At 43.0% G+C, this 26571-nt stretch overlaps 1 protein-coding gene across 1 annotated transcript in view; it reads left to right on the forward strand.

The window, feature by feature from the left end:
• fbrsl1 (fibrosin-like 1) overlaps positions 1 to 26571 on the forward strand; it is a 257829-nt gene that overhangs the window by 226616 nt on the left and 4642 nt on the right. The window contains exons 6-15 of the mRNA XM_083784806.1: positions 5922 to 6426; positions 7726 to 8003; positions 12132 to 12391; positions 16671 to 16721; positions 16929 to 17024; positions 18935 to 19006; positions 20387 to 20416; positions 20828 to 20899; positions 22392 to 22524; positions 24614 to 24697. Coding sequence (XP_083640932.1) covers positions 5922 to 6426; positions 7726 to 8003; positions 12132 to 12391; positions 16671 to 16721; positions 16929 to 17024; positions 18935 to 19006; positions 20387 to 20416; positions 20828 to 20899; positions 22392 to 22524; positions 24614 to 24697 — 1581 coding nt within the window. The remainder of the gene's footprint in view (positions 1 to 5921; positions 6427 to 7725; positions 8004 to 12131; positions 12392 to 16670; positions 16722 to 16928; positions 17025 to 18934; positions 19007 to 20386; positions 20417 to 20827; positions 20900 to 22391; positions 22525 to 24613; positions 24698 to 26571) is intronic.

Raw genomic sequence — 26571 nt, forward strand, 5'->3', positions numbered from 1 at the left:
CCAGTTGTCAGGCTTGACCTAGTTGTGTTTGCTTCACTCATAGCCAGATGTGGTATATTGCTCCATTGACGAGTCCTAACCCCATGGCATCTTGGTTAAAAGATTTAGCAGAATGTGTGACCTTTTTCTCTCTTATATTGACTTCGATAGACACTTAATTGGATTATGTTTTATGTTTATCCCCTTTATTTCCACTTAGTCAGTCATTCATTCATTCATTCATTCATTCATTCATTCATTCATTCATTCATTCATTCATTCATTCATTCATTCATTCATTCATTCATTCATTCATCCATTCATTCCTCTCATGTGGGGGGGAGTGTAGACAAGACAATGGACAAGTGGGCTTGTTTGTGTTAGTCTCATGTCAAAACATAAACGAAAAAACAAAGGGATATTTTTCATATTTGCATATTCTGTATTCTCTTTGAATAAATCTGGACATAATGTGCGCAGCGAAGTAGTTTATGGATGTTCCCTTGTTGACAGCAGCATATGGATGTTCCCTTGTTGACAGCAGCAGTCAGCGCAGGGCCGACGAGTCGCCATACTGAACCATCTGGCTCCATAACCCATTCTGGCCGGGCACCCATTTTGGTGTCTGCATCATGTTATGCTTTAGCTATTGAAAAATAGCAGATCTACAAGCTCATATCGCGCCACCGAGTGGCGCGATACGAGCTTGTAGGTCTGCTATTTTTTGAAAAATCGAAGAACGACTGACATTTTTAGAATCTGATCTCAGGTCAGAATGGGTTAATCAGACAGTGTGTGTCCGGCGGAAACCTCGTATGAATCTGATCTCAGGTCAGAATGGGATAAGGGGGTACAGAGGGGCTCCATAAGGGGGGTACAGAGGGGCAGACCAGTGCCAGCTCTCCAGATGTTCCACAGGGACAGGCAGGGGTCACGTGTGAAGGATATTAGAGGCAGAAACAGCTGTGCAGTGACTCACAAGTTCACACGTGCGTGTGTGCGCGCACACACACACACACACACACACACACACACACACACGTGCACGCATAGTCCCGCTGGACATGTCGGTCATCAGCTGCATGTTCCCCTGGCTTGCCGTCTGTCTGATATACCCATCGTTCCCAGTCCCTCCATCACTCAATCCCTCCCTCTCCTGTGTCCACCCTTCCCTCCTTCTGTTCCTCCCTCTCTCCTTCCATCCCCCCCCCCCCCCCCCCCCCCCGTCTTCAATGGGACTATAATAATCACACAGCAGTCTTACTTCATGCTCTGGGTGATACAGTGAATACTTTCCCCCTCTCTCCTAGTCTCCATCCGTCCCTACACCTTTCCTGACATAATTCCTCCCTCTTTCAATCTTCCTTCTCTCCCTCCTCTATCCCGCTCTCTCTCGGGACAGACATCCCCTGAGTAAAGCAGACATAGGGGCCAACAGGGAAAGATCAATAGTGTCATCTGGTGAACAAGGGGCTGCCAACACCACCACCTCCCTAGGGAGAGAGTCCCCTCGCCCCACCTCCTGCCCAGTGTAGTAATCTAGCTAGCATGCTGCGTGTGTGTGTGTGTGTGTGGTGTGTGTGTGTGTGTGTGTGTGTGTGTGTGTGTGTGTGTGTGTGTGTGTGTGTGTGTGTGTGTGTGTGTGTGTGTGTGTGTGTGTGTGTGTGTGTGTGTGTGTGTGTGTGTGTGTGTGTGTGTGTGTGTGTGTGTGTGTGTGTGCGCGCGCGAGGGGGGGAACTCTACCACAGGGCTGTCCTCCAACTTGCCTGACTCACTCCCACCATCTGCTCAGATTTACAGGGCAGGACTCTTTTCATTTTTTTGGGGGGGGGGGGGGTAGTGCATAGAGTCTCATATGACTGCCTATATCTTATGGCTCACCTATGTCGTCCCCCCCCCCCCCCCACAAAAAAAGAGACAAACACACAAGCACGTGCACACACACACACACACACACACACACACACACACACACACACATTGATGTGGGTCACATGGCCGGAGGTTTGTTTGTTGTTCCAAGTCCCAGAGGAGAAAGTAGAATAGAATAGTGCACACACAGACTGTGCAGGTTTCTTCAGTGCGATTGAAACTTTGTCTGACGGTTATAATATATAATAAAATAATATATAAAAATAACAAACAAACTATCAATATAGCCCTGAAATGTGCCAGAGTACTATATAGACGAATAACAGTTGAAGTCCAAATTGTATTCTGACGCCTCCACGAAAAGGCCTTCTTATCCATCATTCATACATTATGCATAATTAGTGTGGACTTAAACTGTTATTCGTCTATTATTGCTCCTTTTTTATTTGTACATTTATAAAGAATAACGTTTTAGGACCTGGTTTGACCTCATGCAGGTTGTGTCCTGCAAGTTAACTGTATTTGTATTTTAAGCATTGTTATCGTGATCCGGTCCACCCCCTGTGTTGTGTACCAAGAGCCAGCCATGATAGCATGATAATTGAGCATTATGCAATGGATTCACACTCTGTTGACCCTCATTAAAATGAACACGTGTAAGCATGTTTGTGCATGTGTCAGTATATTCAGGACATCTTTGAATTTATGTTTGTTTTATATGTCTTTACGTTTGTCTGCTGCGCGTATGCGCATGACTGCTGTGTCTTGTAAATATGCGGCTGTATTGTATTTGTATTTATCTGTATCAATTTACCTCTGTGTGGGCCAATGCCAATCACTTACAGTATGCAGGTGTGTATTTTTACAACTGTGTCTTTGTGTGTATGTCTCAGCAGTTAGAGTAGACTTTAATGATGTATTGGGTCGAGGGCCGTCCCCATTAGAGCCCATTAGAATCATCATTATGTTTCCCTGCTGCCTTGCTGTGGCTTAGCGAGCAATGAGCATTAGAAGGTTTCCTCTGTCTGTGTCGTCCTGGTGGTAGGGGGGCTGTAACACCAGATTTCTAACCAACGCCATCACTCGCATTGCATTGTGTCTGGGAGAGAGCAGGTTACCACGGCAACATCAGCCCGGGGCGACATTTTGACTGGATGTTTGCCTCTCTCACTCTCCCCGTCTCTTTCGTCCTCCTTTCGTCCTCATTTCCTCTCCCTTCCGATCTTCTTTCTCTCTGTTCCTTCCCAGAGAGACAAAGCCCTGACTCTTCCATCTGTATTCCAGACACCTATAAATCTGTAGCTCTATATATAAGCCCAGACTTCAGAATTCATTTGAAAATGGTGACACCTCCCTCCGCCAGCCCCAATTCCCCTGTAAAAAATGTGATGGTTGAAATTTGGAAATGGGCGTAAAAAAAAAGAAAAGAAAAAAAAAACCTTTCTGCACCGCATCATTTATTGGTATTTCTTTTATGGGTTGTTAGGATCCTTGACAGATTAAACTGGCTGTTAATAAGGGCTGGGTATGCCATTAGCACAGCCTGTGTGACACAAGCTCTCACTGCCTTCAATAGCGTCTTGTTTTTGTCCGTGCTGAGGATGAGCACACATATGGGGTTTGCTTCTTGTAGCTGAAGCACTAGAAGATGTAAGCCTTTATGACTGAAGTCCATCTGTATCCAAAGCACACAGTGGAAGCCATTGAAGACGTTCCCTTTATCCTGCCTCTGCATCAGTACTGTGTGTTGTGGTAGTGAGCATGGAAGTCCCCCCTTAGTGTATTTAGCCCACAGCTAATCTGCAGAGAGTCTGTATACAGTCGGAGCATTGTTGAAGTCGTTTTTTTTTTGTTTATCCTGCATTGATACTGTATAGCGGTGTAGATGTTCCATCATGTCATGCTTTAATTCATATCATATTATATTGTATTGTATATTGCACAAGAGAAGCAACAACAGACGTATAATGTCTATAGTAACATGGAACTATCAATCAAGAAGTTAGGTTCATTCTTTAACAGCTGAAAAGAGAGCAAAGACAAAGTGGTTACACATGTTCATTAGCAGGAGATAAGAGCGCCCCAATCTGTAGACACAAGCTGCGTCATCCGCTATCTGTGTTCCTGGTGAAGATTAAGTGATGTTTCTATAGTCCAACGATTCCACAGCTGACAGCCTTTGATAAGTTCAGTGGCTTGACGTCTGTATTGTTGTGGTCGTTGGTACATCATTACCATTTTCCTCAAACTGCATTTCTTGGAAGCCTTGCGGCCTTTGAGGTCTTTTTCTTTTTCTTTTTCTGATATTCAAGGAATGGTAAATGGGTGATTTCTTCATCACAATTACTTAATGACTCATTGTTAAAAAAAGAAAGAAAAGAAAAACACTGGGAAATGCAGCGATTTTCTGCCACTTCTTCATCTGTCTGGTACAAGCGGTCATGTAATTACAGTCATTAACCCATTCTGAACGGGCACCCATTTTGGTGTCGGCATCATGTCATGCTTTAGCTATTGAAAAATAGCAGATCTACAAGCTCATATCGCGCCACCGAGTGGCGCGATACGAGCTTGTAGGTCTGCTATTTTTTCGAAAAATCGAAGAACGACTGACATTTTTAGAATCTGATCTCAGGTCAGAATGGGTTCATCAGACCAGTGTGTGTCCAGCGGAAACCTTGTATGAATCTGATCTCAGGTCAGTCAGAATGGGTTAAAGTGCAACAAGCTAAGCTCCAAAACGTTGGCTGCTCTGTGGAATGCCGGGCGCCGTGAAAAAGCTTCTCACCCGGCTGAAAGGACCCCTGATGAATTGCTTAAGATGAAGTGGCCTAGTTCAAAGTATTTTTTGCTGTTGCTTTGCAAATCCCCTGAATCAGATCTGGAAGAGAGGAAAGGGAGGCGTACGTAGTGGCAAGAAAGGCCACGATGAGGGGCCGTGATCTCTCTTCACAGCACAATTGAAACATAATTATTTCATGCCAGATTGTGTGCTCAGCAAAGCCCTGAATGGGGGCCCGACATTTAACTTTAATTAGCTGTGATTTATTCATACCGACTAGATCGCCGGCAGAAATTGGATCATCTGATTATAGTCAAGCATGAAAATGACCTGATTAAGCACTTAATGAAACCTAGGGAGACGGGGAGAAGAGAGAGGAACCTTGGGCAGAAGACATGGAGCAGAAGTACAAAGTGTGTGTGTGTGTGTGTGGGGTGGGTGGGTGGGTGGGGGGGGGGGGGGGGGCACTTTACACCAGACCAGAACCAAGCTTTGTCCCCCAGATACATGCAGTTCCAACTGGAGTTCATTATACATCCATTATCTTATCCCTTTTAGCATCAGCTACCGTTAAATCAAACCAGAAAGTGGCTTGACACATCTGAGATGACTAATAATTACTCTGTGCCCCGAAAGAGCACAGCATTAGCATTTACCATGGCTAAGATAATAATCCTGTCAGTGATCGTGGTACATTTATAATCATTTATACATCATCTTACATTACATTAGCTTTCTTATGGAAAAATAATTGAAAATGTTTCAGTGTTTACCATAGATAGTCTCTATCTATGGTTATATATCATTGTACATGTAAAATGTAAGTATTATGTAATAACCTTTGTTATCATTTGGTGTTATATACTGTAAATACAATTGACTTGACTTGACATCCCTCCTATCTCTCTCAGTATCCCAAAAAGTATAAAAGCATTTCCAATGGCACCCAATTTTCTCGTTATATCCTTGATGCGAACAAATTTAGTTTATCCCATTCTGACCGGGTACCCATTTTGGCATTTTTCAATGCTTTAGCTATTGGAAAATAGCAGATCTACAAGCTCATATCGCGCCACCGAGTGGCGCGATACGAGCTTGTAGGTCTGCTATTTTTGAAAAATCGAAGAACGACTGACATTGTTTCAATCTGATCTCAGGTCAGAATGGGTTTAATCAGACCAGTGTGTGTCCAGTGGAAACCTCGTATGAATCTGATCTCAGGTCAGAATGGGTTATAGACTCCTTCACTGACGTTTGCCATCTGCTTTTTTCTCTGTCTGTTCTCCAGTTGCGCCGACGAATGAGAGGAGTCCTGAAACCAAGACCTGCAGCTCAGCCAAAGTCTCGGGGCTCCAGCGCAGCCAGGAGCAGAGCGTCACCAGCCATCAGGTGCCCTTTGCGCCACCGGCGCCCAGCCCCACCCCCGCCTCGGCCCCCACGGGCTCCCCCGCGCCAGCGGCGGCGGCGGCTCCACCGCCTCCCTCTGCCGAGCCTCCCAGGGCGCGCCTCCTCCCCACCCCGCCTCCCCTCCACGTCAAGCGGGAGCAGCAGCAGCCCGTCCCGCCTCTCTCCGTCCCCACGCCTCCCCTGCTGAGGGCTCAGCCCCACCCCTACCCCCACCCACACCCACACCCTCACCCTCAGTCCCCCCACCCTCCTCACCTCCTCCACCAACATCCACACCAGGAGTCGCGGCCACTGCCGCCCTCCCAGCACCACCACGCACTGCGGCCAGTCATTGGCCACCACCAAGTGCACCATCCACTACAATACAGCAGCCTCCACGACATCAAGTAGGTGTTCCTAAATTGGCGAACAAAATGGTGTTGCTCTACGACAACTGTAGTTTGTAATGGCTTTATTTCGGTATACAAATATACTATTAACCCATTCTGACCTGAGATCAGATTCATACGAGGTTTTCCACCGGACACACGCTGGTCTGACGAACCCATTCTGACCTGAGATCAGATTCTAAAAATGTCAGTCGTTCTTCGATTTTTTTCAAAAATAGCAGACCTACAAGCTCGTATCGCGCCACTCGGTGGCGCGATATGAGCTTGTAGATCTGCTATTTTTAAATAGCTAAAGCATAACATGATGCTGACACCAAAATGGGTGCCCGGTCAGAATGGGTTAAGGTCATTCAAATTATTGTAATACATAATTATAATATTTTAGGATTTAACAAGTAATTACATACCTGTGTGTTACAATACAATGCAGATGTGTATGAATCTGATTTTCTTACATTTGCATTACATCCTTGTACTGTAAGAACACTATGTATTAGAAATGTTTACTTAACAATACATGCATATGCATTGTGTACGTTCATACGCACACTAATACACAGTTACTGTATGTATTTTGTAGGTGGATAAACACAAGCTAATACACAGTTATGTTTTTTGTAGGTGGATAAACACAAGCTAATACACAGTTATGTTTTTTGTAGGTGAATAACACAAGCTAATACACAGTTATGTTTTTTGTAGGTGGATAAACACAAGCTAATACACAGTTATGTTTTTTGTAGGTGGATAAACACAAGCTAATACACAGTTATGTTTTTTGTAGGTGGATAACACAAGCTAATACACAGTTATGTTTTTTGTAGGTGGATAAACACAAGCTAATACACAGTTATGTATTTTGTAGGTGGATAACACAAGCTAATACACAGTTATGCATTTTGTGGATAACACAACCTAATACCCCAAATTATTTATGATGCATATTTTCAGGGCTAATTATTATTTATAAGAAAATACTGCCCTATATACGTATTTAATAATAATAATAATAATAATAATAGCTGAAATTTATATAGCGCTTTTCTAAATACCCAAAGCACAGACATAGCTACCTAGATACGTGTTAAAAATGTCAAAGGTTGTGACTCGTGAGTAGGTTTTAGGTTTTACAAATAATTACACCAAAAATAAGTGTAAAAATGGCACATTTACCCTTTCTGTATGGACAATGCTTTTTGAAAAGACAGATTGACAGGAGATTTAGACATTTCCAGGGATTGTTCTCAGTTTCTCCACTCCAGCACCGTATTAACCTCTCTCCTTCCTGCTTCACAGCCACAGAAACAGTCCGGTGGGTCTACCCAAACAACACCACCTGTCCCCTTCCCCCCACCACCACCACCACCACCACCTCAGTGGGCTCCCGTCGCCGGCCCCTCCGTCCCTGCCCCTGTCCATAGCCAGCCTCTCTACCTCGCACTATTCCTCCCTAAGGAGCCAGGCCCACCGCCATCCGGCCATGTTTGCTACCCCTGCCACCCTGCCACCGCCGCCAACCTTACCCACCAACAGCCTAGTGGTCCCTGGGCATCCTGCTGGCACACCGTACCCAGGTACCAATATTCTGCACTCTCACTACCACATAGTACGACAGTTGCTCTCCAGAGGAACCAGAATACTGTCCTTTGTTTATTCTAGTCGTCAACATAATATAATATAATTTAATATGAAATTACTGCATGTCAGAATTGAAAACTAGCAGGGGACCTGCAGTGGCAGTAGTTGGTTGAATTTATGTACATGAAAACGGTTCCCAAACCAATTGAAATCATTTGTTTGAACCCAAAAAACAAACATAAAACGTTAAATCAATACGGTACATTCCCAGCTTTGCTGCATTCTAGCTGTTCATAGAGTATGATTTATGAAAATAAAATCATTAAAGTACATTAACTTTGTTTAAACATCTGAACATCAACAGTAACCTGGCGTCCCCGTTTTGGGAATATCGCTATAAGCTAAAATGTTCAAATATAGCAGATACACCTTGTGAGCTTGTAGATTGGCTGGTAGATTGTCTGGTCTTGTGAGCTTGTAGATTGTCTGGTCTTGTGAGCTTGTAGATTGGCTGGTCTTGTGAGCTTGTAGATTGGCTGGTCTTGTGAGCTTGTAGATTGGCTGGTCTTGTGAGCTTGTAGATTGGCTGGTCTTGCCGCACGACAGCATCGTACAATGAAGTATCACATAGAGCTTAAGTGGTTAGCTGTAGCCTGCGTGCTGACTGCTGAGCCATAATGCTTTCAATAAACACTATAAGCGAAGCGCTTTCCAGCGGCCATTGAATGAAGCAATGTCTTCTTCTCTGGTGTTCTTGTATGTTCAAGACACCGTAGGTTTTGTTCTAGGCATTCTGCCACAGTGTGAGGAATGATGTCTGTCTCCTCTTCTTCACCTTCTCTGTCACTACAGCATATGACCAATATAGCTGTTGGGAATAGCCGGCTCGTGGGCCGAAATTGGTCCTGCAGCAATAATATCAAGCCCCGGCAGATTATTCGTATTAGTATTATTAGTAGAGATGTCCCGATACTGTATCGGTATCGGGGGAAGTATCGGATCGGGCCTTATTTGTCATATCGGGTCATATCGGTATCGGTGAATATGCCAGTCTAACCACAGATCCGACACAGGGGTAAGGGGTTGACACTATGGCAGGTAAATAAAATGTTGGGACATGTGGAGTTTGCTTTGGAGTTGCCCAAACTGCAAGTGCACATTTAAGTCTGCTATAAACACAACATGAGATATATAGCTAGATAGCTATAAACACAACATGAGATATATATATAGCTAGATAGCTATAAACACAACATGAGATATATATATAGCTAGATAGCTATAAACACAACATGAGATATATATATAGCTAGATAGCTATAAACACAACATGAGATATATATATAGCTAGATAGCTATAAACACAACATGAGATATATATATAGCTAGATAGCTATAAACACAACATGAGATATATATATAGCTAGATAGCTATAAACACAACATGAGATATATATATAGCTAGATAGCTATAAACACAACATGAGATATATATATAGCTAGATAGCTATAAACACAACATGAGATATATATATAGCTAGATAGCTATAAACACAACATGAGATATATATATAGCTAGATAGCTATAAACACAACATGAGATCACGACACTGGTTTCGTTATCAGTATCGACTAACACAGAAATTGACGTATCGGGATCGGATCAGAAGCGAAAAAAAATGATCGGGCATTTGAGCCAGTAAAAAAAAGAATAATGATACATTTCATAAATTAAGTATTAATTAATTAATACTTTAATTATGTCCTGGCCTGCCATCATGCCTTAGGAACAGAAAGTAGAGTAGAGTAGAGACTCACTGTTTAAGCATTCTGTGTAGCTGTCAATCCTTTGCCATGTAAGTTGATCACCGTGCTTATTTGCCAAAAGGTTGCCGTATTAATTAAAATTTCTTCCAGTAAATGTCATTCTCTCAAAGCTGTACAGTAGCTCAAGGCTCCTCTAGTGACCTCATTAAAGGTATATTCAGTGATTTCACTTAATTCAAATATCACTTATTTTTTTGTTTTGTTGTGATAATCTGGCTGGCCATATAAGGAGTTCCTCCCTGTCCCCTGGGGGTCAAAAAAACCTTAGGTTTCGTTTTTGACTCTCTATCCTGATTGGACGAAAGGCTGGGTCCCACAGCCAAAAACGAAACCTAAGGTTTTTTGAGTGAAATCACTGAATATACCTTTAACCATTTTGACAATTTAAAACATACCATATGTTAACGAGGCCACAATTTATTGACTAATAGCTTTACACTGGCAATTGAAAAACACAAATGTGTCTTTAAAAGTCCTTGATTCGTGTTGCTGCAGACCTGAACCTTCTCTTGGCAAGAACAGAAAATCAAGAATTACCTTTCAGAGTGATGGGTTTTCACTTTATTTTTAAAATCAGCAAATGGATATGAGGTCACTGGAACAGGGCTTTAGTACACAACATTGGAGACCTGTCACAGAATGTTTGCACAATGTTTACCAATGCAATGGTCGGTGTTGTAAAAGCTACTTGGAAAATATGGCCAGCTAGGCTACCAGTACCCAATACAATAAATGTGCCTTAGCTGTTACTTGAAAGCTGTATGGTACTGTAAGCTAGCTACAATAGTAGGCTACAGTACCTTGCTTGAACATAGTTCACGCCAAAAGTTTCTCTGAGGTCACGTAAAAAAGAATACAGGCAGTCAAACAAATTTGTAGGTAACAAATTGTTCCGTGAAAATGTTTATTTGAAAACAAGGGGGTAATTAACTGAGCCTTTTTGCTTTTATTATAAATGTGTTGCCAGAAGTGTCTAGGAAGATTTCCAAAATTTCAGAACCACTTTTTGAATTGAGTGTATTATTCAACTGGACACATGTGACAAACAAATATATCTGGAAAAACTAAAATGTAATAAATTTAATATTTCCCTCATGGTACAAAACAATGCTAATATAAACAAAAGTGTTGCAGACAATACATAGGCTACAGTGAAATAAAACAGCATAGTACAATACAGTTAAATGGATTGCATTTAAATAGCAAGGGCATAGAGAGGACAGTATAATGGTTTCAAAGAACACTACTAGTCTATATTGTTACTTTCCAAACATTGTGTGACTGCTCTCTTTGTGAAACTCATCTCTGTTGGAGACAGCTCTCTTGTTCGCAACTTTGCTAACAACCAAAGAAAAAAAGAAAGGAAAAAAGTTTTCTCCGAAGCAATCATGGAAGGAGAAATAGTTTTCCTCTTCCCCCTGTGTTTCGCAAACCTGCTGGGATATGAATATTTTAATGATTTAACTGCAAAATAACTGCAATTTGTCTCCAGCGATGATGGGTATTAGCAAATGTTTTTAGCAATATGCAGGTGACGTATCAACCTTTATTTTATTATGGTTAGCTAGTCTTCCTTATGGAGGAAGAGAGAGAGGGAGAGAGATAGAGAGATAGCGTGTGTGTGTGTGTGTGTGTGTGTGTGTGTGTGTGTGTGTGTGTGTGTGTGTGTGTGTGTGTGTGTGTGTGTGTGTGTGTGTGTGTGTGTGTGTGTGTGTGTGTGTGTGTGTGTGTGTGTGTGTGTGTGTGTGTGTGTGTGTGTGTGTGTGTGTGTGTGTGTGTGTGTGTGTGTGTGTGTGTGTGTGTGTGTGTGTGTGTGTGTGTGTGTGTGTGTGTGTGTGTGTGTGTGTGTGTGTGTGTGTGTGCGCGTGTGCGTGCGTGCGTGCGTGCGCACATGAGTGTGTGTGTATGAGAGAGTGTGTTTTCTGCTGGGATGACTCTTGGTTCTTTCTTGTCTTTAGATACCAGCCTGTTGATATCATTCAACCAACCAATCATGTATTGCCAGCCTCATTCGGGGATTCTGATTGGCACATTGTCACAGGCAACTCTCTTACCACCACCAATGAGTCCCCACGTAGAAAACCCTCACAGCATGAGCTGGAGAAACAGGGAATGCCAGGTGACTATTCGCTTTTCTTCTCTTTCTACGTTTTGTTGTGAAGACTGACTGGGCGCCCGTGCCTCTTTTTTTTTTCTTGTGTCCCCCAACCCCCACCCCACCCCCCTTTTCCCCCAAAACAACCTTTTGTTTTCTTCCCCCTTTTGGTTTTCTTCCCCCTCGCTCTCCTTTCTTACAGAGCATGACCTCCTGAGGCAGGAGCTGAACAACCGCTTCCTGGTTCAGAGTTCGGAGCGGGGCCGGGGGCCGTCCGCCTCACCGCTGGCCCCCGTGTCGCTCCAGCAGAGGGCAGAGTTTCACCAACACCAGCACATGCACCAGCACCAACACACCCACCAGCACACCTTCACGCCCTTTCCCGCCAGTCTGCCCCCGCCCGCCGCCTTCCTCACCGCCCCGCCCACCGCACCCCCCATGGTGCGTACCCAAGCCAGAAATGTGAGGATAAGTAAAAAAAAAAAAAAGAATAAGTTAAAAAGAAAAACAACCAAACCAAAACATAACAAAAGGTCCCATACTGCCCTTTTGACCCTAAACCCACCCTCCTCCCCTTCGCTCGATCGACTATCCCACCCAACTCCACCCTCCTATTTTATTCTTTGACTTTACCAAAGACACCCTCCCCCCAAAACTATAATTCTCACTCCTATCCAAAATCTTTATTATGTTGATAATGACAACATCATTTTCATTTTCAGTATTTATTTACTCTGTAAACTGGTTTGGGTCTCTTTAGCCTATGCCGTCTCACTCTTGAAAGTTTGACAGCTATGATAAGAAGCTACATTAGTAGCTCTGCGTCTGATGTGCAACCACTGAGATGAAAGAATACACAGCCCATTGCCTGCCATTATCTTCTAAACAGACATACTGGTTGACCAAATGTCTGCACGTTGTCATACACTCCCTGCAGATCATACATCCTTCATATATCACATCGTCACTGTCAGGCCAGAAACCTTGACAAAAGTTTGAAAAGAATTGGAAGAAAACGAGACTACGTTCCAATGGAAGCAATTGTGTTGTTATTTTAGTCACAAGCTCTTGCTAACACTTTTCAATTTTCATTGGTTAAATATGTATAAAGCCTACAGACAGACTTAACCACTTTCAAGTCTGTCTGTAGTAATTGTCATAACATTTTCAAAAATAGCAAATCTACAAGCATACAGCATTGTGATGTGTTGTGAACTTGTTGATTGGCTATTTTCACTACTTTTGAGTGACACTGCAAAAAGAAACATAAAAACATAGAAGGTTTCTACCCGACAGCGACGGTATGTTGGCTTCTTTTTCAAACACATGGCCAAACAGTCCAGAATCAATCTAACCCTATACAGTTGATTTAATTCATTCATCTTCCTATCTTTGAACTTGACATGCATGTTTTTCTGTGTAGTGTTTTGCCTGTGAACAAAAGGGGAATGCCTGGAGGCAGTTGGTTTTCATATGGATGTGTTTTAAATGGTTTTGAATGTTCTTATTTGCCTGCATTGCACACAGAAAGGAACAAAAGCACCAGGACCTTGTGTATTTTGTTCTGTGAGCATGTGCGTGCGTGCGTGCGTGCGTGCGTGCGTGCGTGCGTGCGTGCGTGCGTGCGTGCGTGCGTGCGTGCATGCTTCCGTGCGCCAGTGACAGATTCAGAGCCTTGGAGCTGAGTGACTTCACAGCAGATTAAAGGGGGAGATGACATCACCACAAAATGTTCTGATAATGGTTGTAATTGCTTCCGTGCTTTGACTGCCATCAGGCACATAGACTGGCAGCCATTAGATCTCCACATAGGAGGGGTTCAGGGGTGGGGGTATTCTAGGTTAAAGAATAATAAAGAAATAAAAACATTCTAGTCTATTCATCCCTAAATTGAATGACAACAACAAGCCGTCCAAGGGCAGGGGGCACCATTTGTAGCTTTTTTTCCTAATGTTAGTGAGTGACCTCTGATTAAGAGGAGACCATTAAGGGGATCACCAAGATTATCCTCATCCTGTACACTAGAAATCAAACGCTCCAGCATTCAGATAAGTATGGAAATGTTTAAATAAGTATTTAGATTGTTCCTGAACACAGGCGTTTATCTTCTCCCTTCCTCCTCCTCCTCTCCACCTCCCCAGTTCAATCTTGACATAACAGGGCATTCTTTTCCACAGCCCTCCATTTGAGAAAGATGAAAGGGGTCATTTTCCTTTCCTGGCTAATGCTGACATTATTCACCCCATGATGTATGCTCACCACTGCCCCAGTCTCTTGCTGGGTTGTTGAGATTTCAGACCACCAGGCCTTCTGTATTTATTTAGTTTTTCAAATTGACTGAAAGTGTGTTTATACTTAACTGATGCCTTTCTGCTCTCCCTCCCTTTCTCCCTCCTTCTGGTAACAATGTTGTTATTTTCTTTAATGCTTGTTTAGACAGAAAGGAGTTAAATGGATTGTTGTGGTTATATTTTAATGTGTCATGAGGGAGAAACCTAGTATCATGACTCGGCTATGCATCTCTCTCTCTCTTCCAATTTATTTCTCGCTGTCTGTTGCTATGAATTGGGTGAAGCTCCATCAGCTGGGCTGAAGCAAACAAGTTCCCGGAATGTAGAATAAAGCGATTTCATTGTTTATTCGGCAAATGCATTTCCATCGCTCTGTTTATTACATAGTTTATTTATAGAAAAGTCTTCTTTGCAGACTTCACCTCGAGCGAACATACAAACTTTTTGCAATATTGTTGAAATATGCGTTTGCTAATGCATCATAATCCACATGAAAAACTTTTTTCTGTTTCCTTCTCTGTCTTTCTCCTTCTCCCTCTCACACGCTCTCTCTAGATGCCCCATGTCATTACAACTATGCAACAGCCCTTGTCTAATGGCTGTAATTAATGAAATTATGAAGCCTCTGTATTTGTTTATTGTTGAACGCCCTCAAGCAGCTGGCTTGCCAAATGGCATTACCGAGCATCTTACACTAACACCCCCACTCCCTCACGCTCGCGCTCTCCTGCCATGTCTTTGGACAAGGAGGCATCCTTAATTGTTATATGATGAAATATTGAGCTTTAATTAGACAAAGCTGTTTGCAATAAACCCCCCTGACAGGGGCCATAAATTATAGAGGCAAAGTTTTTATTTTATTATTTATTTTACAGGGCCCATAAAGAGACCAGTATTCCGCTCCTAGTGTCAGACATTAAACAGGCCAGCCCTTTAGAAGGCAGAGAAAAGCTGCTTAATGAGCTCAGAAGCCTGGCGTGGTGTTTCCTCCCCCAACAGGGGTGTCTGTGTTTGATTTGGGCCCATTATCGCCCCCACAAACTGGGCCACTGACACCACCACCACCACTGCAGCTACAACTGCTTTGTGCGCAGATGAGAATGAATGTGTCCTCCGCTTCACTGGACCGACCCGACCCAAACCGAGTCACTGTTTCTCTCTTGCTCTCCCTCCCTCTTACTGTCTCTCCCCCAGCAGTTTCGGGTAGCCAGAGACTTTATATCCCCTCATATGCCTTCTCTTCCTCTGCCCATGTCACAGGAGACAAACACACAGAAACATTGATTCATAGCACCCGCTCATTTTCCATTTTTCTTTTTTTTTGTAAACCACCAAAAACCTCCACGCCTGCCAAGAGGTGCTTTGTAAAAACACTCGCAAAAAGTACCTGCAAATGGTTTGTGTATTTACCGACTAGGAATGAGTTACTGTCAGTCGCAATTAGCCTGTTTCAAAATAGATTCAGGATTGGCTTACGTACAGATGCACAAAGTCCCCATTCATACAAGGGAAAATGTTCTTTCTCTCCCTCCCCGGCTCTCCTCTTTCTCAATTTACTAACTAGATTCCCATGTCTTGGCTCTCATGATCAGAAACAGCACTTCATATGAGGCTATAGTTTTTATATGTTAAATTCTCAAATGTAATTATTCTATTAGACGCAGGCTCTGGCTCAGAAAATGTTTCATTACATTGATTCAGTCCTTCAAGGTTATATCAGTTTCACGCTGTGCCGTCCTGAATTAGCTCCCAACCGTACCGAATGCAGTCTACGCCGATTCAATTTCACTCATAAAAATACAGGCTGTTCGCATACAAGGTTCTATATATTCCTTCCATGTTTTTATGCACAGAAAATTGGCCTGTATTGGACTGGAAATCTCTTTGAAGTCCTGGTTCCTAACTAAGAGAAAAATACAATACATGTCTTTCCCTCTACAGCAGTGCAAAGGGGTTGTCACTGAAAAAAGAGAACTTTTTTGAGCCCCATAGCAGTCACAAGCAATTAGCGTCACATTTCTGCAAATTTTCCAGCTAATAGAAATATAACTCGTCGTCTGGGTTCCCGACTGAGCCTTTTTCCTGAGTTTGGTCTCTACATACCCAGCTGATGTTTGTATGGTCAATTGGAACAATCATATTTCTGCCTCGTCTTGCCAGTTCCCCTGAGTGATGAAATTGTCACTGATTAGAGCTGTCTATCTCTCCATGCGCTTTAAGTTAAACCCATAACCCAATGTGAGCCAGTTGTTTTACTCTAGGGCTTATTATGTCATATCATAACCCCCCTGCTTTATACTGGTGCCAGAGCTCAATCATATGCTCTGGGAATTCTGATGTGGAAATAATGGGGGATGTATGTTTAATGCAGGTTTTCTTTGAAGAGCTTTTGACATTGTTGATACTTTTGGTGATTTCCCCTAATGCACTTCTCTCTTTTCTTTTTTTAGTTCGACAAATACGCTCCCAAGCTGGACAATCCATTCATCAGACATTCAAACGTAAGTCTCGCTTACTCAAGTTCCCAGCTATTTGCATTTGGCAAATCAAATATTTGAACATAATATTTGAACATGCCATGACAACTTTTTTTTTCTTTTCATTTCTTTAATGGTGCGTACTGCTCTGTGTTTGTGTACCGTATGTATGCACATTGCACATACCTTATGATGTGTTTTTTATGAGTTTTGGTTTTGTCTCCTCCCCAGTTCTTCCCCTCTTATCCCCCCACCATGCCAGGCATGCCCCCGCTGCTACCACACTCAGGACCCTTCAGCTCACTGCAAGGAGCCTTCCAGCCCAAGGTTAGCCTCAGATACCTTGCCCGTCATTAGCATCCATGTGTAGTTTCTAAACCAATGGCTCCAATGGCTCTCAATTGCTAGTGGTATAGCCTTATTCTCAGTTCTACAAATTGCACCCGCCTGGTTTTCCCAGCCTACATTAGCACCTGACTAGATGGCTTAGAAAATAGATATATAATAAAACTAGTAGTAGTAGTATTCCGGGCCCTTGCTTTGCAGTTGTGGAAACCACAACTACAAAGCAATGCCTTCTTTACAAAAACAGACAGAAACATGACCAACAGACCAACAAACGCAAGAAAGGCCCCAAGGTCAAAACGTTGTACTGCTTGCTGCTGTGAATTAAATTAATTAATACCTGGCAGTTAATGTGTTTTAAAAGTGAGTTGCGACGTTTGAACACAAACGCAAACAAACCACACATGCACAAACTGACTCATTATGACCACACACAGAAGCGCTACAATGTACAGAAATTATACACACACAACTTCATGTGTATGTTTTGCAAACAGAAGGGCAACGTAACATACACCTATACTCATTTGATTGTCCTGACTCCACCAAAATGTGGAACATGAATAATTCGATACCAGGAAAACTTTCAGCCAGGAGCATTCACAGCCCTAGAAATGTAATAACACATACACAAATAAACTGCACATGCAAACCAACACATATGTTTGCCTATATGCAGAAACACGAAAATATACAGAAATCTGAACACACAAAACAAGCCAGAAAGCCTCTGGTGGTCTTACATGCAGGACAGCACAAACAGAAACTCACTCAGCATACCATTACACTCTGCATGTACGCTCTATCAGTCATAGGAGAACACAAACACACACACACACACACACACACACACACACACAATTTCATACCTTATTAAACACACAGTAACATGCTTTCACGCAAAACATCACCCCATATCCCTCTTGCCATTTCACCCAGGAAATGAGGCCAGCATTGGGTGAATAGCACCAAATCCTTGCTTAACATTCAGCCTAGCAGAGGAAGCAGTAGCTGAAGGGAAACAGAACAGGATCCTATTAAACCTCATGGCTCTGCCCTCCTATTCCCTCTAAAGCTGGCTGGTTCAGCTTTGGCCTGGACTCTGCACAACGCTCCGTGCTGAGCCATGCCGGGTGGTATTGACCCGTGCCAAGTGAGATAACAATGGTTGGTGTGTGACACAATCTGGGACAAGGGGGAGGCAGTTGGGGAAGGGGTCTGGCAGGGGCCCAGTGGCTGTAACCCAGTGTAAGCCACCAATCAAAGCTGGCCTGAATCCACCGATCTGCCCTTAATTCTTCCCAGGGGGCTTTCTGTCACGGACAGGAATCCCCTTTTCTCTGCCTGGGGTCTCTCTCTGTCCAAATGGGCAGGTGAACAGGGCATGGGCTCTTTGCTGCAGTGTTCAAGGCCCATGTTAAGTATTTCGGAGGGGGGCCAGGGTAGAGGGTAACCTGGGTATTACTCTGATCCTGGACAGTGGGATGGATAGGGCTGATATAGTCATTCAGACTCCAAAGGCTTTGGGCTGTGGTATTAATGTGGCCTTGCTCTGTGCCCAGAGTATTATTGAAGAGCTATCTATTGACGTCAGACTTAGAGTAGCAGTAGGTGAGGATTAGTATGGTATACTTCCCCAGAGTTGGGGGTTATTGGGCTATATTGATGCTGGCGTTGCTAGCTGGAGGGTCTCCTTGTGTGTTAGATCAACTATTCCTAGTGTTTGGAGTGTACGGTACATGTTCCACATTTATGTTTGTTCATGCTTCTGCACCACACGGCTAAACATGTTACTTTGAACTAGATTTGTTTTGTAAATCTAGAAAGTCTCTGCATGTTTTTAGTTCCTTTCTATCCTTCAATCCATCTCTGCTCCTTTCCCTGCCTTTCAGGCGTCCAATCCTATTGACGTAGGAGGTCGACCGGGTGGAGTACCTCACACACTCCTACAGAAGGACCCCAGGGTAAGACGCTCCAGAGCTGTGTTCTTCAGCCTTGATATGGCACAGTGATTCTTAACCTCTAATTCCAAGGACCCCCAGTTTGCTATGAAATTGTCCACGGACCCCCTATTTGATCTTTATCTCTGGGACCCCAATACACGTTATGAATTCCTCAGTGTTATTTTAACTCACACCCATAACTCCTTAACCCATTCTGAACGGGAACCCATTTTGGTGTTAGCATCGTGTTGTGCTTCAGCTATTTAAAAATAGCAGATCTACAAGCTCATATCGCGCCACTCGGTGGCGCGATATGAGCTTGTAGGTCTGCTATTTTTGAAAAAAATCGAAGAACGACTGACATTTTTTAGAATCTGATCTCAGGTCAGAATGGGTTCGTCAGACCGGCGTGTGTCCAGTGGAAACCTCGTATGAATCTGATCTCAGGTCAGGGGGCCCCCAGACCCCATTCTGAGAACCGGTGATACCAATGAGATATCCTGCTAAGCGAAGTTCACAGGCTCGATCAGCCCACCTGTGCCCAAGTCCTGATCTCAACCCCTCTGGTCAAATAAAATCTGTCTCTGGTGGACATGGAAAGAATCAAACTCCAGTGTATTTATGACATGCTTTTACCAAAGGCCTTTGGCAGAGTACTTTATGACGCTTGCAAAAAAGACAAATAAAGATAAATGATTTTACAAAACAAGGGATCAAAAGATCAAGACATACGATGGGCACAGTACCACAATCTGTAGTGCTCTAGATCATTACAGTAGTTCACAGATAGTAGCTTAATTTTAGGGCTGTCAACATTCCATCTTTATCGGCAGCACACAGTTTATGGGTTTGCAAGTTTGACACCGCAGCGAAACTGCTGAGGAAGGCTTTCGTTGCATTTAGTTTTGCAACCTATCCTGTGCACACCACCTTGTCAGTTGTGCAAATAAATTGGAAGAGAGACTTATTTGTTTCCCAGTTAGATATGGCTCTCATAGGCACTATGGCATTATTCAAACTTGCATATTGCCCGTATGAAATGCAATGAAAACACTGTCTTGGGTAGTCATCGCCGGCCAAATGCATTTTACCGTCCTCAAACTAGAAGCCTATATACGTTCCTATTTGGTGAACATTATTTTTCCAAATGTATTTAAGTGAATTCATAGATTTTAAGGTGGATGAACAATGCTTACTGCAACCTTAGTAGTGTGTAACATCATGTGTGTATATCTGCAACCATTGCATTCTATAAGACTGAGGTACAGTTCTATTCATTCAGTGCCATATTCTACCTATTGAACTGCACAACACCACATACTGTACATGATTTTCATGTTTTCAAGGTAGTGGTATGATCATAATGATGATGATATTTATCTTCTCTGTCTGTCCATACAGATATCAGATCCTTTCAGGACATCTGTCAGAGTAAGTGGCTGTCTTATCCTTTTCTTTTAAATTGCTTGACTTTCTGGCCAAGACAAAAAACATATGCTTTATAAGTTGCTATAACTTAATAATGAAGTAAGTGCTGATAAACAAGTCCCTACTTTAGGGTTAGTTTCAGGCATCGGGGTCTCCGTTGTAGTTTACAGTTCACAGTTCACAGTCAGATCCTAATGTGAGAAATACAACACATTCCGGTTTAGTTCAGTTCAGTTGCAAAATGATTAAAAACACAAAGAGCACAAAACATGCAAAAAACAATCAGGGTGACCAGCAAAGAAGCAACACAGCCATACTGAAACGTGGCCAGACAATTCTTGTTAGGGTCACTGCAGTCCAGCATAAGTATGAAGAACAGCTGTCAAACCAGTGTTACTCTCTCTAATTCTTTAGAAACCTGGCAAGTGGTGTGCAGTGCATGTCCAGATCGCCTGGCAGATCTACCATCACCAGCAGAAGATGAAGGTGAGCCAGCTGGATGGTCACATGCAGTGTGCCCACAGTCTCTGAAAAGTCAGGGAATTCATAGTTTACCAGCCTGAGAAGTCATACAATTTGTGTTATGGGAGATTGAAGTGCATACACTAAATGTATTTGTTTTTACATTTATATTTTAAATATATAGTTGGCACTCCTTTCCAGAGTTTACAAGTGGAACCTTGGAATAACCTTCCATTCGTGGATGTTCACAGCCATTGTGCTCATGCAGACAATGTTCCTGTTTGCATGTTTCCTCATTTAAGCGTGTAACCATCACTGGTAGTTGATCTAGTTAAAGGACCACTTCACCCCTTTTAAACCAAAGTACTGCACAAGCGCACATAATTGGTATTCACTAATGCTCATTATATGATGGTGCCATTTCTGTCTACTTTGTCTGTGTCTCAGCCTGCCTACCAATTACATCATTGGTAGGCAGGTTTGGACATTTCATTTATTTATTTTTTACTTTTGATACAAGAACAGTGACTGTTATTTCAGCATGATAACTTTCCTGGAAGAGAAAGGTGTTGTCATTGGTAGACTATGCAGGTTTCTGAACTATCCACAGCCCACCAATGTGCAGACAGCCATGATTGTGCCATCTTATAATGAACATGAGGAGTCGGACCAATTATATGATGATAATGTTGAAGTAGAATTATGCAATTAGCAATTGCAAGTGTGGTAATACATTTTACTTTATATAAGTAAAGATGCTGATGTTACATCATAATAATGGAATAATGGAATACCCCATAGACCCACATGACGTCAGAAGCTAGTACTCACAATAAAGTGACAATAACAATAGTCTGGTTTCCCTCTGGCCAACCACACTATTTAGACATCATGACATTAATCTCACACAGGATAGATTTAGTGAGCCAAAACAAGACCTGAGCAAACTTAAATCTGGTTTTCAACACACAAAATTCGAATTCTCATAATGCAGATGCTGGAAAAAATCATGGAAATGGGCCAAAAATGGAAACCTTACTGTATAGGAAAATGTAAATGTACAATAGAGAACCTTTGCTGATGAGACTCTCCCCATCAAGGTAATTCCTCCCGAGCTCCCCATCCCCCTTTCCCCTAGGCTTTACTGTCCCTAATCAGCTTACACATATTTTGTTATGACACAGTGGGCCGGGATTAGGGCCCGTAGAGCCTTTGTTGATGTTTGTCTGGGCCTCGGATCTTTCACCCAGTTTGGTGTGGAGATAAGCCGTTTTTGGCGCTACTGGACTCAATGTGTAGTCATCGTTCACTGCTTATACTGATCTCACTCTCACTCACTTTGACTTTGGCCTTCTCCGTGTTTCTATCGCTCACTTTTTCTCTCTTCACTTTTGTCAACTTGTGTTAATGTTTCTGCACTATAAATCCCTGCTTGCATTAGATTTGTTTTGAAACTAAGTTCTCTCTCTCTCTCTCTCTCTCTCTCTTTCTCTCTCGTTGGGTGCATGTCTCACAGCAAATGCAGCTCGACCCTCATAAGTTGGACATGAATGGGAAGCTGGACTTGTTCAGTCGACCGCCAGCTCCAGGAGTGTTGCCTGGCTTCCCGTACCCCCACGACCTGGCACGACCCCTCTTCTCCACTACAGGTCAGTAGATGAAGCCTCGGTTCTCATACAACCACAAAGAAAGCCAAATTAAATGTCCTAAAAAAACAATGTGTGTGTGTGGTGTCGTTGAGGCTTTCTAATGTTTGTTTAGAGCACTTTAAACAAACATAGTACAGAGTACGATGTTCGTTAAAAGAAGTGAGGCGCCCCTCACTTGTTTGCCTGCAAGGTCAATTATAAAAATAAATGAAGAAATCTTGAAAAACCAAACTGTTCCAAGCCTTTTCAACAAGCACACACAGGATACTTTCCCATCTTAGAAGCTCTCCATCAGGATTTTTTTGTGTATGCTAAGTTGCTAACCAGCTGTTTTTAAATGTATGGCTGTCATAATTGTTATTCTCACAGCAGCAATTAACCACATGCTTCTGCTCTTTTTTTTTTTAAAGTGTCCTCGCCTTGTGTTCCGTTCATTCAATTGTAGTGTGGTTGTGCTAAATGTTTTGCTAAACACGTGGCTCAGATGATGTCATGTGTATGAATATGGATGGTTCTCTGTGTTTGGTAATTGACTGATGTGCCCTGCGTTGGAGGGCAACAGCAGGGCGATCGGCCTTTCCCTGCTAATTATGCAGTGGTGGCGTGTCATTAGCACTCGTGTAATTGGCTCTTTGATTAGCAATTCATGGAAATGCGGGTGAAGGGAAACACTGGGTCAACTTTGTTTCAGCAGCTGACTGCATCACTGATGTGCATCCTCTAACCCATTCTGACCTGAGATCAGATTCATACGAGGTTTCCGCCGGACACACACTGGTCTGATGAACCCATTCTGACCTGAGATCAGATTCTAGAAATGTCAGTCGCTCTTCGATTTTTCAAAAATAGCAGACCTACAAGCTCGTATCGCGCCACTCGGTGGCGCGATATGAGCTTGTAGATCTGCTATTTTTAAATAGCTAAAGCACAACATGATGCTGACACCAAAATGGGTGCCCGTTCAGAATGGGCTAAGCGTGTGCGTGCACACAACAGTCGCACACTAGTGTACACAGCAACAAGAAATAAGAAGCTATGTGCTGTGTGTTTTGTTTTTCATCTCAGGCCATTGATGAATCATCTCGATAATTAGCTTTTAGCATGTATAGGCTTTGCTGTTGAAGATATTTTACCAGCTTGCTTGAAGAGCAGCTGGTCGACGATGCAACTAGTCTAGTCAACTCTAGAGCACCGAAGTGTGACGTCACTTTCAGTAGAGGGCGTCAGTCCCCAGGTTCATGTCTTTTTTTAGTTGCATTGAAATCGCCATAGGAGGATTTTTAGATTGCTTCATATAAGAACAGTGTTTGAAAAATGAACATGTCATCCCGGCCGCTTCACTCATATGGATATGAAGAATCAACTGACTGAGAGAAAACGCTAATGTTACTGCTACTGAATTAGTTACATTTTCGCTAGAAGCAGACTGTATCATATATGAGTGACTGACTGTTGCAAACGATACAGAGACACCTCCCTGACAATAACGGAGACAGCTTGTTTATTTTTGGACCACAACGCTTATAGTAGACGATATTAAGATCACCCCATGTTATTCTCCATAGAGAAATTACTTCCGCGAACCAGGGGAATGGTCGGGATGAGCGAGTTACGTCAGGACTTCGGTGCTCTCTTATGCAACACCAATGCAAGACTTTCTTGACACTTTTTGATCATTGGCTGTCCTTTAAGCCAATGGGGAGACTTTCCCATACTCTGAACGGCGGTGTTTCATCATCGCGCCCTGTCATGCTATATGGCATCATACTAGACGTGACTGCTCGCAAGTTGTCGCAACATTGCCTTGTGAAAACAAAACAAAAACAATCCAATCTGTGTGTAGATGTTATTTTTCTTTTGATTAGTTTTTGTTTGTGTGTTTATCAATGGGTGCTTTTTTTTGCATTCTCCCATAAAATGTGACTTTCCTAATTGGATGAATCTATTCTAGGGTCTTGGTCACTCATAAGGGTCCAAATGTCACACACATGTCAGATTCAGAGGGTTTTTTTATGTACTGAGTCCCTCGCTGACCATCCTTTAACTGATTGGATAATGTTAACATCTCTTTCCATCTCTTCACCAATAGCATCTGGCCACCCAACACCCTCCCCCTATGGTCACTCGCCCCATCCCAGCGGCTTCCTGCCTCCTAGCCACTTGGCAGGTAAGTGTAAGTAACCGCACATTCACCTATTCTTCTTTTTTTTTTACTTCTTCTTTCATCCGCTTTTTCTTCTCCCTTTATTTTGCTCTCTTTTCTGATTTACTCATATTTCAAACACCCAGGTGTAATTTGACAGTTTTGCTGAAGTTTAAATATTTACGGCTTTCATCTGTGGAGGTAAACTTGGGTCTCGGTTGGCCGGTGTAGCAGCCCTATGTTGCTGGCATCACACTCCCTCTCATTTCAGAGTTGTGGAGGAAGATGCAGTTGTAAAAATCGGCCCCAGTGTATCATAATATATAGCCTTGAATAACCCCCTTCCACCCCACTGTCTGGGCTGGTGGAGAAGTGGCCTAGTCTTTCCAATGTCCAGACCTATGTTTCATCCTTCCTTTTGTTCAGACAAGACAATTCTCTCTCTTTTACTAGCGTTGCTCTGGATGGCCTTAGAGAGCAAGGAAGATGGCCACAACAAATACGACTATGTTAACTGCTCCTGTTTTTGTGTGGGCTTTTAAAGTTGAATCTGCCTTTCATAGTTTTTCCTCATTTTTTGCTCTGTTCCATCTGAGACATTGTTTGGGTTTGCAGCGGCAAGGTGATTTCACGGGATAAGCCCTTGAGTCAATCCAGTTTGAGCTTATAAACACATGGTGCACAGAGGAGAAAGACTTTGAGAGAGGGGGGAGTTTGGGCGCCTGCCCAGGAATTCAAGTGTGAGACTGGGAGAGATTTTCCAGTTGTTGTCTTTTCTGATTTATTGATGAGGCCGTTTTCATTACCAATGTCAGAAATCCTTAAATCCTGTATAACTGCTGTTTCCTGAAGCAATTTGTTTCCTCGTTTGTTTGAGTTAAATATGTGACCACATATAGTATTTTGAGTTCATCATTGTTGTAGCTTCTCTGGTATGTTAAAGAGATAGATTGTTTGGAGGGAAATGTTATTATCTTTCCTACTTAGTCAGCTAGGCAGACCTATTAGATACGTTTTTATGTCTCTGTATACAGTTTGAATGAATGTTGAAGGTTTAGCTTAACCTGTTTTAGCTCAATTGCCTGGATGTCCATGGGATCAAGTAGCATCTCAATAATACAATATACCTTCAAACCACACAGATGCTAGTCAACCTAGCATCCCTACTCTGTGGGGAATATTTGCTTTAAATTACAAATCTACAAGCTTGTAGATGGGCTGTTTTTGGCCAGGAGATGGTGTAGAAGAGACCAAGTAGTAAGTACAGAGCTGACCCGGGGTCAGCAGAGCATTAGTTTACTAGGGGTTTTTAAGTGGTTAAACTGTTCCTTTATTATTGTCGGCCGTCGATGATTTTGGAATTGAAGTATTAGGCCGTTCATATTTAGTTCACATTCACGTCTCTGCATTGGATCAGATCATCAGCTAAAAATGTCTTAACACCTTAACCTAATCATTGTTTACTAATTTCTCAGGTGAGTATAGGTATGTTTTCTCCATACATACAGAGGCTGTAGTTTATCTACTGTACCGACGTATGTATGACACCCGGCAACACCCCCCCCCCCCCTTCCCCCCTGCAGTGGAACCTACCCTCCAATCCCGTCACTGTAGTCCCTTCACCCCCATCCTCCATCCTCCCCCGTCCAGCTGTAAGTCCACTTCTCGGCTCCACTCCAACTTGCACAAGCCGCCCCACTGTCCCGTCAGGCGTGTGTTGCCCCTAGTCACAGTACAGCCAGTGGGAGGGGGGGGGGGGGGGGGGGGGGCAGGGTCTTGGAGGCTTGGCTACATACATGCAGCAAGGATTATCAAGACAGAGAAGCTAAGTCGGTAGGGACTCGGGAGTGCCAAAAAAACGCCAAACCCACAGCTCGCTTGTAAGAGAAAAGCAGAGTGAAACG

The sequence above is a fragment of the Protomyctophum parallelum genome (assembly GCF_964188405.1).
Source record: "Protomyctophum parallelum genome assembly, chromosome: 15".
Lineage (NCBI taxonomy): Eukaryota > Metazoa > Chordata > Actinopteri > Myctophiformes > Myctophidae > Protomyctophum > Protomyctophum parallelum.